Genomic DNA, 13708 nt, shown 5'->3' with positions numbered 1-13708 from the left:
AGGTCTGCCGTATTTTAACCGACTCTAATGCACACTTTTTTTTCAATAAAACGGGATGAAAAGTAGTGTGTGCGTTAGAATCGAGTACGACCCTAAATCAGCGTTACCACATCACCATTGGCATTTCAATATGGCTGCCTCGTATGCGCTTCGAGCCTAGCTGCCTATTCCTCCATGTGCTGTGGTACGTGTGCTTAGGCATTAATGTACTGTCTGTCTTATCGTTGTCTGCGTTTGCTCCATAGCACGAAGTACTGAGTTCATCATGATACCGCATTCAAAAGGTAAGTTATGTGTGCGGAGACAGATGGAAATTGGGGCCGCATCACGGGCAAACGTTTGCAGTAACCGAGACTTGCGTGCAGGACTGGCGAAAACAGGAGGAGAGGATTTTCACCAGCAAAGCAACACGGAAAGGTTTCAGTGGACAGAAGTAGGACGTATTCTGCGATGATCCACTTTGGCGATAGGGTAGGGAGGGGGCGGGGCGCGTTCTACGCCATGCGTACCCCTCTGGGGCCACTACATCTTGAAAGCCATCTGCGACGGGGACAGAGTCCACCCTGCGCTGTGTGTTCGTGGCTTAGTTTGCACTGATGGGAACGGCAGCACGCAGGTCAATTCGCTCGCTGCTGCTGCCGCACTTACTCACTCCAGTGTTTTACAGCAAGTTTCCGCAGTTGTTGAGTGAGATGTGTTGATGTTTGCTTGTGCTCCCGTGACACTGTGCTTGTTAATTTAGTTAGCAAGTGAATGTTTACAAATTTATACGGCCGATAAAACTACTATCCGTACTTCGTATAGTTGTCTACTAATTTGCTACCACAATCGATGCTTCGCCTTTTGGGTGCAAACTACGACTTTTTTTTATTCATTGCAATTTTAGCGCATTGGGTGTAAATTTTTTTTTTTGCTTTTCCAAATGAGAGAAAGTTGTATTTCTGTTTGAAAGCATGAGGTACGTGGTACTATCTGCCAACGACTTTCTTTTTCTCACTGAAAACGTGTGCATGTTACAATCGAGTGCGCATTAGAATCGAGTAAATACGGTGTACTTCCGTTTCATACTTAGCAGGCAACCACCCTGCTATGCAAGTACAGCGGTATCTCGTTGATATGATCTTCACGGAAACCAGACAATAAAGCATATCATCCGAAAATCGTATTGTCTGACGTCACGTTTCTGGTATTATCCAACCAAATCGTATTATCGAGAAAAGAAAAAAGAAACGTATTATCCCGAAAAACGTATTAGGCAGAATCGTATCAATGAGGTTCCACTGTATTGCAGTCGCAGAAATGTGTTACTATTGCGCATTTCACAGGGTAGTTGTTTTGTTATCTGTGACACCTACAGAATAACACGTTCACATACGACAACTTGCTAACATGAGTTGTGTGCAGCTTACTAAATGTAAGCGACCAGTGCACTGTAGACACCGCTCTTACCGTGCAGTTGCAGAAATGTGGCACTCTGCTCGTCTGTTGGCAAATTGATTCAGATTCGCGACACCTTCCATGTAATGATTATGTCATACTTTGCGAAATAAAAGTGTGAAACCTCATGTTACTTCAACTTGCATAATGCATACCATATATCGTTCTTTGATGTATGACGCATATATTTTGGTCACAAATGCAAGCAGTGAGCGAAATCTCTCTAGCCTTCGTTGCATTTCCTGCTATGTGTGAAATAGAGTGTAGATCAGTCACAGGGCAACATTCTAGGTCATTCACTTCGTAAGATACAATAACTTTCGCAAGACATCACACGACCAGTACAGGACAGGTTGGCATCTACGGACAAGCGGGTTTCTGACACAGTGCCAAGCATGCTGGTTTCACACAATGCTAGGAATGCTATATCGCCTGTAGATGCAGATGCTTCTGGTGCTGGTCACACAAAATCTCACGAAAGTGACTGCACCCCTTAAATGTGATCGATGGAGAATGTCACGCACAATGGCAGGAGGCATATAAAAGGTGCAAGGAAAACGGCCGGGCATAGTTTAAGGATAATCTTGATTTAGGGTGCAGTATATGCCCTCCTTCAAGCTAGGAATTATGAAGAAAACAGAATAACGTTATGTAGACCTTTGGCATTAACGATCATGTCTTTGGCAATGGGGTCTTTGCCAAAGAGACATTTTGCAATCCCGACCGCTTGGCAATCAGACCGCTGGCAATCAGACTTTTGGAAAATGCATTTATATCTGGAAATGAGATCTTTGGCAATCAGACCTTTGGAATATAAGTAAGCAATACCAATGCAATAAACACAAATCTAATGCCTCATGTTCCTTAACTGGCAGTGAAAGTGAAGCAGAAGCATTCTTCTAGAAATACCTTGTGCTCCACTGGAAATTATCAAGAACTGTGCAGTGTAGCACAACAGCGTGTGTCGCCCATTGCCCTATACATACAGTGTAGTCCACTTTTAAATGGAACAACTTAGAATTGCACTGCCGATAACAGCCGAATTACAACTGACGGCATTCAGATTATTCAGATCGATGTCAGCCTAATGTGTTCTAGCAGCCATATTTTTCTACAGATAAAGTAGTGTCATTTATACTGGCTTTGATACTAGCTAGGTTTTCTTTTCAAGATTGTGCTCATACTGTAGAGTAGCCTGCTCATTTGACCTTGAAACCATAGCATACTGCTGGTTCGATGATGCGAAGATTTTTCACCCATCTTGAGCAGCAGCACGATAGAACAAACACGACACAAAATGAACATAAAGAGCATTGCAAGTGCTGTACAGTGCACTGTACAGTTCACGTCTATTATGCCTTCTTCAGTTTCTAGTTTCATAGTAAGCTGCAGCTCAAATATGTGCAACGAACTTGCCCCTCCGATCGTGTGTCTGCACCAGTATTACACTCAGTAGTCTCTTCAGTAAAATGTAGCCATTGCCACTAATACAGTAGACTTCCATTAATCCAACTCGGTTTAGTTAGATCTTAAAGTTAATTCGATCCAAACCAAAAGTCCTGGCCTGCGCCCACGCATTTCTGTGGGCACAAATTTTCGTTATTTCAATCCCAAAATTGGCCTTCGCTGGATAATAGGAAGTTGACCAGTCATCACACACATGCCTGAGCACTTTGATGACCTCAACAGCGGCCTCTTTAGTGGGAAAGTGTCTCGTTGGAGCTTAGGGTACTGCTCATCGGACAGCAAAATAGTATGCGTCAATGCAGACTTATATGCTTTTTCCTACAAGCTGTCTTGCCAGTATCCGCCCGTTTCTCACTGATATGGGCATGTAACTGCTATATTGTTACATAAAAATATTATAGCTCTAAAGGTGTTTATTTGGCAGAGCTTGGAGCTATTGTTACGTGCACCACGATATTGTAACAGTTCTATACAATGCTATTCCTTTTTCTTTGCGCTTCATCACTGGTGATAGGGGTGCTTCGCCCCTGTTATTCAACGGGATCAGCTGGCTGTGAAGATAAGACTGGCGTAGAATCGAGTGGAGGGAATCTCTACATCATACCAGCCATGCTTATAATGAGTACTGCATATAATGAAAGTGTTGTCACGTCAGACAAAACTTCGTTACAGTGGGGCTTTGAGTGCGCTATGTAGTTTCCCCGTTCATGCTTCGTTTGTGATACTACAAGCTACACTGCTGATGAGAAAGTTGCCTCTTCTATTCTCTAGTTTCATCTTCTTTCTGGGGTTTTACATGCCAAAACCAGTTCTCATTATGAAGCACGCCGTAGTGCAGGGCTCCGGATTAATTTTGACCACCTGCGGTTCTTTATTGTGCACTACAACGCAAGCACACGGGCGCTTTTGCAGTTCACCTCCACCGAAATGCGGCCACCGTGGCCGGGATTCAGCTACAACGTCTGCATAGAGGGTCACCTCCAAACTAACCTTCGGCAAACCGCAGCCCTAGTGTGGGCGACGGGTTGGAGAACATTGGCGGGGGCGGGATGGGTCCGATCTCGCTCACTGCTATAGGAGGCTCTGGCAGTGCCGAGAGGGTCAGGAGTTCCAGGGAAGGGGGCTCCCCCCCACCGCCGCCGCCGCCGCCGCTGTGGCCCACGGGGGACAGGTGCAGAGAGCTCATGTCCAGCAGGATCGGGGGTGCTGTGGGGTGCCGTCGGGGAATGGGGGGCAACACCATGCGGGGGGTGGCGGCCGCACATTCACACGCACACCCACAGACACGGTGGTGGTGGTGAGCAGCGGAGGAAGGTTTCGAGGAGGAAGAAGAAAGGGAAGGAGGCAGGCGAAGGCAGAAGCACACCAGTCAATCAAGTGCACCAAGTGAACACAAAACACTTTAGCCTGGCATAAATTTAAGCTACTGGCTTAATTAACCCTTTCTGCACCATGTACGGGCTTGCGTTTGTTCGCACGTTTCTGGTAAAAACTGACCTAGGACGAGCTCAGCTCGTCCACGATACCTTTCAGTTTGTTGCAATTTTAATTTCCCCATCGATTGACACTTCATTTTCCTGCAATTGTTTTGCGTTGCTGTTAAGTTTCAGTTTTGTAATGAGTTTAAATTTTGTGTAACTAAATGCTCAGGTCATGGTCTACATTGCACTCCATAAATAGTTTTGCCATTTTTGGTCAGAATTCAGGATAATAGCGTGGCAAGGAAGGGGTTAATCAAATTCTGGGTGTTTTATGCGCTAAAACATGCGTTCATGTACAGGGAGTGCAAGCTCGTCAAACAGCCAATAAGGCGGCTTTTATCTCTCACTCCCTCATGTTTCTGAATATGAAATAAACTCAACTCAAATGAGGAACCGTGACCTGATTACGAGGTACGATTATGAGTGGGGGACTCCCGATTGATTTTGACCACCTGGGATTCTTTAATGTGCACCTACATCTAAGTACACGAGTTAGGCTACTGGCTTCTTCACTTAATTGGCAACTTGGCAATTAATTGTGGCAGATTTAAACTACCAGTTGCCAGAATTAATTGGCAATCGTTTGGCAACCTGTCCTTATAGTAAGAGCACAATCTTTTTTGCCCATTTTTTGACCTGCATTTAATGTGAGAACAACTGACAACTACAGAGGTTCTTCACATACATACATAAAAAAGAACAGGCAAGCATTGTTACAACAGCAACATTACGACAACATTAAATGAAGTAAGCGAAGTCCAACGTAGGACAGCATTTGTGAAGCTCGACGGAAGTATGGATATCTAACGAACCATTCTAACGATGTGGCGCTGAACTTTCCTATAGCTTTTGTACGTAGCCTGCTGTGTTGAGAAATGTGAAACAATTTTATACTCCCTTTTACCCATACCAGGCAATGCTGCAGAAGCTATGCAAATTGTGCAGTCGTAGAAGTCTCGGCTCACAAGTTTCGCAGTAAGTTGTTTGCAATTTGAGGCACTTTCAACGAAATGGCTTCTTCACATGCTACAACTACAACTTCCAGACACAAGGTTATGCCAAATCATGTATTATTTGTGCACCTTCATGCTTTCTGTATGCAACATACTAGGTTTTGGTTGTGAGCTCAAACAGTGCACTGGGGCCAACGGCCACATAAGCATGCCAACTCCGGTCATTCCGTGGCAAATAGGTTCAGATTTGCGACGCCTTCCTAGTAATGGTTACGCCATATTTAGAGACGTCGAGGTACGAGAGTTCATGTTGCATGGATTTACATGAAGCATACCTGTAGCTTGTTTTGACATGTCACACTGGTTTTGGTCCCACATGCAAGCAGTGAGACAAGTCTGTCTAGCCTCTGTAGCGTTGACTGGTATGTGCACAACAGAGTAAAGTGTCAAAATTCTCGCAAGCTTGTGGTGGTGCCATACAAGATGAGGACATTCTCGCAGCAAAAAGAAAGCACACGTCAGCAAACACTCGCAGACAAATGGAACGATCAAAGCATACTGCTGGGAATGGGCGCACGCACAGAAGCGCATCTCGCCAAAATGCAGGTTCATGTGGCAGGATACACACACAAGGCGATGCGCGCATGCACAATAACCTCCACGTAAGTCGTCGCACTGAATAAAGTTCTGTAAGCATGCCCGGATGGTTGACGAGAAGATGGAAGCGGAAAAGGTCGGACACATCCTCGAATGCATCGCAGACGACGCACGTTCAGTCTCCTCGTTTTCAAAAATTCTTCGGAGTGCCCACTTTTGCCACAAATTGTGCTGGCTTACATAATTGTATGTCTTGAGGCAGTGTAAACCAACGAGAAGTACTTAAAACCTACACATAGTCCAATGTTTGATGGAAACCTGTCTGGCGAGGATGGACACAATCGTGAACAAGGAACCCTAATGGGCCCCTAAACGTCAGAACAGCTATGATGAACTTTTGTTATTTGGTGAGAGTATGTTTTAGAACATTTAAAACCTGTACATCAGATGCTTCACGATGTTTCAAAGCAAAGCTGGTGACACAAGAGAGTTTCTCGTGATTTAGAGTCCACTTTTAATGACGCCTATTAAGCCTTTCTGTCCACAAACCTTTATACAGTGCTAAGTAATAACGACCAGGTTTATCTGAAGGTATAACCTACAGGCACAACTTCTTGTAAATGGTGCATAAAAGACACAAAAATTATTACCACTTGAAAGATTACAAGTGAACTTGAGGATACACAAAAAGCGTAAGATAAAAACAGCTGCAGCAATCCACCTAAAAACCATTGCTTGCAATTGTTTACTGTGCCTGTAAAGAAGTAGATGCAGGAAAGGCTGCAAAATCTACAAGCATCCGACAGTTTTCCTGCAGCTCAGCTTTTTGAAAACGCAGCGACATTGCAACAACTTTCATGAGCGATCATGAATGTCATGTCAAAAGACACACCAGTGCAGAACACTGTGGTTTCTAATCTAAAGTTTTAGCAGCTTCACACCAAGCTTACAATGAGAGCCACAGTTTCTACCAAGCTCTGCATGCTTTCTGATAAGAGTACAGCAACACTGCCCACACTTGGAGAATTGGCACCGTTTTTACTAATAAGCAGAAACATAATGAGTGACTAGACATTTTAATGTTCCATCAAAGAACAGCAGTGGCTTAATTTCTCTTTCTTGTTTGTTTGTTTCTTGTTTTTTTACTTTACACTACTTGGTTTTGCTTTAAATGTGTAGAACAAATGGCACCGAGTGATTCAGTCTTGTCTTAACACCACTTACGAAAGGAGCCATCAGCAAAGCAAGCAATAACAGGGGGACATTGCACAAACTTAACACACTCCAACTGACTGCAGATTTGGACTGCAGCACGCATTATCCCAAAGCTGCCAGCTATGATGCAGCGGGGATGCATCTTTCAGATCATATGTACAGTTGACCAAAATAAAAATACAGAAACTGTGGCAACACCACCCAATTTGAGCATAATGCATCACAATGACAAGCACATAGAAGACACAGACACTTGTGACTGGCCCCACTGCACTCTTAATGCTACTTCACTTTTGGCCTACTGTGTTGTTATGAAGGCCGCAAGGTAAACATGGTGCCATTGAAGGCCCAAAGAATCGCAAAGCTTTAGGCCGTGCACAGTGCACTACCAGCAGGAACTAACAAATCTTAGCAGCATCATCAGAAGTCATTTCTTTGGGCTGCACTAAACACACGACAGTTCCCAAAATCTGTGGCAACTCTCTAACACTAGTGTGACAAAAAAGGTGCCATGTTTCATGTGTCTACACCAACCAACAATCATGCAAGTTATGGCAGATTCACCATAAGCTGCGCCACCACCCACAGTCATATGCAACACGGCACATGCCGTATCTTCGCATTAGCATTCCTACCTGTGTCCTGACAAAACAAGAAGATATACAGGTTTACAGTAGGTCAATGAGAGATGCCTCAGGTGGGAGCCAAAGTTTCGACAAGGCGACTTGTCTTCATCGCCTCGCAAAGACAGGTCCCTTCGTCAAAACTTCAGCTCCTAGCCGAGGCTTCCCCTGTTCACTAACTGCCGATCCCTTCTCATGCCCCAGTCGTTTCGTGCATTCATCTTTCTTCAGTCACAAAACAACCATCATCACTTGCTCCCATCCTTCAAAACTGTAGACTAACAAAGCAACGCAAAGGAGAATGTCTTCAGTGTGGGGGGGCATCACCATGGGTCTCGTCCTGTCTGCCGCGCGAGAGGGATGGCAGAGGGGGTGGGCGCCACCTACCTGTCGCGGGGTTCTCTGCCTCGGAGGCAGCGGAGGAGGGCGCTGCGGCTTCGTCCCCGGCGGAAGCGGGGGCAGCGGAGGCTATCACAGACGTGCTATCGGGTTCCGACTCGTCGGGGGACACAACCGCGCCATTGGCTTGGGGGGAAGAAGAGGGCGAGGGAGGCAGTGGGGAGGGTGGGGTCACAGTTTCCCCTGCAAGCGCCGCCATGCCGGGGCAGAGAGAAGGAGGGGCCAGTGAGGAGACCACTACGAAGATGGTGCGTGCCACAGCGTGCAACTGGGGCCAAAAACTAAAGAAAGACTAATTTAGAAAAAAACATGTATATAAAAATAAATGAAAATAAAACAATATAATAAAGCAAAATAACTAGGGGTGTACAAATATCTTTCGAATAACAAATCCAATATTGTCCTATTTCACTTGGTCTTTGAATCGATTTGTAACTATTTGTAAATAAAAATTATTCTTTACAAATTGTTCCAACATTTCAAAATCATCAACCGCGATCAATGAAACATAAAATTGGATGAAGGTATGATAAAATTTAATCCCTACGGCGATAGTAGGCATAAATCTAAGGTGAACTTGGGTATTGGAGCAAGTTATGTCGCTTAGCGAGCTGGATTAGCGGCTGAACCAGCATCCTTCACACGCTCCAAAAAGTCCAGGGCATGCGAACTAGCTACTGATTTGTTCTATAATACTCGATTGGTGCTTGTAATAAGCAAGGCTACACAACATGCAATGTAACAACAGGAACTCGCTAACATTAACAGATGTGAACATTGTTCTATTATAACAGTGAAAGCAGCTGTTCATCATTTGAAAACTATTCAGTATTGGATATTTCATTTGTGCCTGGCAATATTAGATTTGTATTCCACTGGGTCTCAAAAGCAAATATTTGCGCACCCCTAAAAATAACTTGGGAGCACTACAACCAGCGTGAGCGAGTAACTAAATAGAGAGTCTCAGCTTATTTCAATACATGTAATTACAGAATACCGGAACATGGACTTCAGTGATGGCTGTGATGCCGAGTTCAACAAGAGGACGGAACTGCAATTGCCACAACCATATTCAATTTGGCTGCTGGTGTTGGGAGGCTTAGAAAGCAGCAGAAGTGGACATGTAGTGGCTCGATCTCTTTTCGGTTCTTTTACTTCAGCTTCTCGAGAACACTCGTGCAGTACAAAAAAACGTTTTCCGAGGCACTGTTAACTGAACAAAACGTCACAAGATCTCGCTACGAGTGCTGCTGCTGATACCATCTATGCCTTGTTTTCCGGCATTTTGTAAACAGAAATATTATATAAGGACAGCATAGAGCTCTCTAATGTTGAAAAACAAAGCGTAGAAAGGTGCAGAGAAAGATGAAGATGCGAGAAGGGGAGTATCAATGCCAGCGCTGCCACAGAGATTGGCTAGAGCCTTGAACTGGTCAAGCAGAGCTTCACCGCTACACTGATTTGCTGCAGTACTCAAACCATGTTCTCTAATTAATTTGATGTATAAGAATTGAACAGATTTAGGGATATTTTTGCAACAATTCCTGAACTGCTGAAAATTGCTATGCTACTGGAGTCGCGCTGTCTGGGGTCCATCCGGTAAGACACATCAGTGCTTTACCCGGAGGTGTGGTGTATCGAGGTGTCCTAGGAGCAAGTGTAGACTGGTGACATCAGGTGGCTCAGAGTGCAAGCTTGAGGCAAAGTGCTTGGTTGTCGCAGCAACTGCGGTAAGTGGAGAACTGACTCTTCAGCCACCAGGCGATGCAAGCATGCGAAGAGCTGTGGGCCTCCCAGTGCTTAGAACGTTAGCCAACCACGTCGTAGAGACTAGTTTAGTCTCATAAGCGATTCTTGCTTTCCGATAGTGTGAAACTCGAGTGGTTGTTCATGAAAGAGTGAAGAGAGATGGAAAAACTAACAGGGCAAGGAAAATTAGCAAAGCAGCAGCATTTGTAAGAAGGGTTGCAGAAGGAGTTGCAGAAAGTGATTGCTCGTGATGTTGAGGTGATGTGCAGACGAGACCTTCTTGACACCATGATGATCGACACAACAGGAGCATTGCCTGCTTCGAGTAACCGACATGATTCACAAGAAAACAAAGTAGTAAACCATATGAAAAGCATGAAAAATAAACATAAAAGAAGCCAGAGAAGACATTTCCACAATTAGAGTAAAGGAGAAGATAATGTCTGACACAAGTCTGGAACAAAAAATGTTCAGAGAGCTTTGTGTCTAAGAGACAATGTTGCTTACATAAAGAAAGCAGTATAATATGCAGACATTAGAAGAATAAGAAAAATACTGAAGCATGACAAAAGGGCAAATGACATTCAAAGTGTCATGTGCTATGCAAAAATAATCAGCCAAACGTAAGTACAAGAGGCAGAAGGCAGCGATCTGCAAAGGCCCCACAAAAACCAAGTCATGCCTTTACCAGACAGTGTAGAGTTGCGAAGGAAACTTGAAGGAGTGGGAGAAAAAAAAAGAAAAAAAGAGAATGATGACAAATGATCTTTATGAACTCAAAAGTCCCTTCCCTCATGTCAGATTTTCATAATGCTGCAACTCACTCATGCTGAACATTGAAAAGCACTTCTAATAACCGTATGCTATTAGTAATGTGACAACCTTTTAGTGCTTGAAACAGAAGCGCTCAAGTGCTTAAAAATGAGTGAAGTACTGCCTTGTAAACTAAGAAAGGTAACCCTAGCACTGCTGCTCTATCTGAACTGTGTTAAGTGGAGAACTGCCAAGCATGTTTGCGATGACAATGAATAGACCATACCACACCTAATAAAATTCTCGAAAATACCATACAATGCTCATAAATTCAAATGCGAACGATTCTAAAACTACTCCAATGCATTGTTTCGTTTCCAGATTCACCTGCACTTGTAACCGTGGCTTAATTCAGACTCCCAAACGTACACTTGGAAACACTCCATGCTGAGTAACCAGCTACTGAGTGATTACACGTCATAGAACATAATTTCAATTTATGAGCACTGCACACCCACAATGCCGAGTTTGTCACCCGGTGCAAAAACCTACGAGCAATTCAGACAACCGCCTCCTTGAAAACCCAAGGAGCCATCGTAAGATGGATTCAGAAGTGCACCGGGGATGATGAAGCACTTCTCAAGCACCGGATTGTTGGGAGCGGGAAATGAGGCGACGATGCGCAAAAGCGAGGAGACGGGAGTCCTGCCAAGACAGATCTGGCAGCAGATAGCCGCTGCAGCCACCATTTTATACCAGCCAGACCGACGGTGGCATGACAAGCGCTAAGTGTTAATAGTTCTCCATTCACAAGATCAACGGTCGAGCAAAAGACCACGATATCACGGGGTGGTTGCACCAAATACATCCAACTACGTGAGAAAAACACAGCAATGAGAGGAGAGACAGACAGAATCTGTGCTACGTGGGGATAGAGAATGCCAGAAGGCTTCTTGTGCAAGTTTCTGGGCACTAAAAAAGAAACATACAGACAGAAAGATGGAAAAGAGAGAAGGTAAACTATGCAAATCACGCTAACTACTTTCAGGAGGGGGTGAGTGTCGGGGTCAAGTGTGCGGCTGGGAGATGAGAAAAGGAAGGGAGCTGCCCAGATCGTTACAGATATATTTTTAGCAACGGTGAATGGAAAGGGGCCATGCAACAAAAGAAAAGAAGCCAAACCTGGCGAGTGATAGGCGCGAACCCGACTCGCAAACACGGTTTGGCACAAAATGAGAGAAGAAACAAACACGGGAAAAGATGCCTACCCATGGTCTTCTTGCAAAACTGCCCGCCGCCCTTCTCCATGACGAACGGGCGAGGCGAAATCCTCACTAGCGCCGCATGCTTGGCCACACCAACTCGTTCAGTTCATCCCAAAAAACACAAAACATGCGCAAACCGGTGCGCGGCCGAGACGAAGCACTGGCTGTCGACGACGGAGCACGTTAAGGGTGAACGACACAAACTTGCAAAGGCATCGCAACAAATGGGCCAAAGGGCCTCGAATGAGCAGCGACAGGACGGCACGGAACACGCACGACGACTCCGGACACGCGAGTGAGCGGAGGGGGGGGGGGGGGGGCTGAAAAAAGAAAAAGCCAGCGCAGGACCGGTGTGCGGCTGCCGGAGAAGACGGAGAAGACACCTCCCGAAGGAGAGCCCTCTGGAATTTTGAGTGCGCCGGAAGGAGCTGCTACGTCGCCGCCGTTGCCGACGATTTGCGAGTAGCGGAGGCGGCGGGGGAGGGGAGTGGAGAGGGGGGGACGGAGATGCGGGAGGTATGCATCCCCAAAAATAACCCATTGAGTCAAGGTGAGTGGGGGAGCCGCAAATGAGGACGTAGAGGGGGAAGAGCGCCGAGCGTGCCCGAGGAGGAGGTGGTGGTGGTGGCGACGGCGAGAGCGATCGTTTGTTAGAGGGGCTGGCACGCGTGGAACAGACAGTGGAGGCAGGACGGCGGAAAAGACGAAAAAAGACGTAGCTCAGGGTCGTCGGCAACGCAGGAGAGAGGGAGGGAGATAGAAGGAATGAAAGAAGTAAAGGGTGCTCTGGCATCTTTGAGCAGGCCCGTTTTGGTGGGGGTACGAATTAGGTTTGATGAGAATACTGCTCCAATTAGGAGAGGGGCAAATGGGCTCTGTTAAGGTGTGCCACGGTATTCTTCGCCAAGCTTCGTAGTAAGCTTTTGCGGATGCGCAAAGGATAAGTGAACCGGCACCCTCTTTGAGGCTGCCAACCAATGAGGGGTTGTGGCGACAGCGCTGAAAACTTGGTTTTCCGTCGCTGCTATTCCTGTGCCCCTGCAGTGCGCACCTTGGTGTTTGTGTTTACCGATAGTGCCACTCGCCAGAGCCTGCCTGCATGTTTTCCACACCACAGCTCATTAACTGCCATTTGAAGTAGAGAGAGAGAGAGAAAGTTTCATCAATGTGCAACATTTTGATGACTCTTCCACTGCAGTTGCGTTGTGGTTATCTTGCTCTCAATAAATATCTCGTTAGGCTTTCCTTGGCCAGAAAAATTCGTTTATTTTCAAATTTCTTAGCATGATGAAACAAAAGGGTTTGAATGAGTCAAAAGCCCCTTTCTGAATGAAGCATTCAGAAAGAAACATGCGCAGCTCTCTTGTTCATTATCATTTCTTAATACCTGTCTTAATACCTGCCCTCCTTATTGGTACACAACTTCGGCAAGTTCTGCCCAGCTGTCAGGACATCCTGATAATGTTAACATCAGGGCAGCCTTTTGAGACCCAACTTTGATACCAAATTAGAATATTTTGTAAGAATTTCCCAGCCTATATTCTGGTTAGGAGTTATCTGTTTATGTGCAAAAAGTGTGTGGTAGATTTTCTGCAACATCGAAAATATGCGTCTGGACTCCTTTAAAACGAGGCATGCCAACCATAATGTGGCAGTGTGATACGTTTCAGTATTGAGCAATTCAAATATGAATCATCTTGAATTGACAGCAAAGGAATTTGAAGAGCACAATGACAGCAACCAGCATGTAGGTAAGGCGAGGGGAGGAG

The 13708-nt window shown here is 45.4% G+C and overlaps 1 protein-coding gene across 15 annotated transcripts in view; it reads right to left on the bottom strand.

Annotated features, from left to right (window-relative positions):
• The window catches only part of LOC119465801 (phosphatase and actin regulator 1), a 150842-nt gene that overhangs the window by 17968 nt on the left and 119166 nt on the right, over positions 1-13708 (bottom strand). For 13 of the 15 annotated variants that reach the window (XM_037726260.2, XM_049657220.1, XM_049657223.1 and 10 more), the window contains 2 exons: positions 8161-8355; positions 3895-4110 (listed from right to left, as the gene is read on the bottom strand). The exons of 1 other annotated variant lie outside the window; for it this stretch is intronic. In XM_037726260.2, coding sequence (XP_037582188.1) covers positions 3895-4110; positions 8161-8355 — 411 coding nt within the window. The remainder of the gene's footprint in view (positions 1-3894; positions 4111-8160; positions 8356-13708) is intronic. One more of the 15 variants, XM_037726264.2, reaches the window with a different exon arrangement.

The sequence above is a fragment of the Dermacentor silvarum genome, chromosome 10 (genome assembly GCF_013339745.2).
Source record: "Dermacentor silvarum isolate Dsil-2018 chromosome 10, BIME_Dsil_1.4, whole genome shotgun sequence".
NCBI classification, from domain to species: domain Eukaryota; kingdom Metazoa; phylum Arthropoda; class Arachnida; order Ixodida; family Ixodidae; genus Dermacentor; species Dermacentor silvarum.
This window is presented reverse-complemented; position numbering and strand designations above follow the sequence as displayed.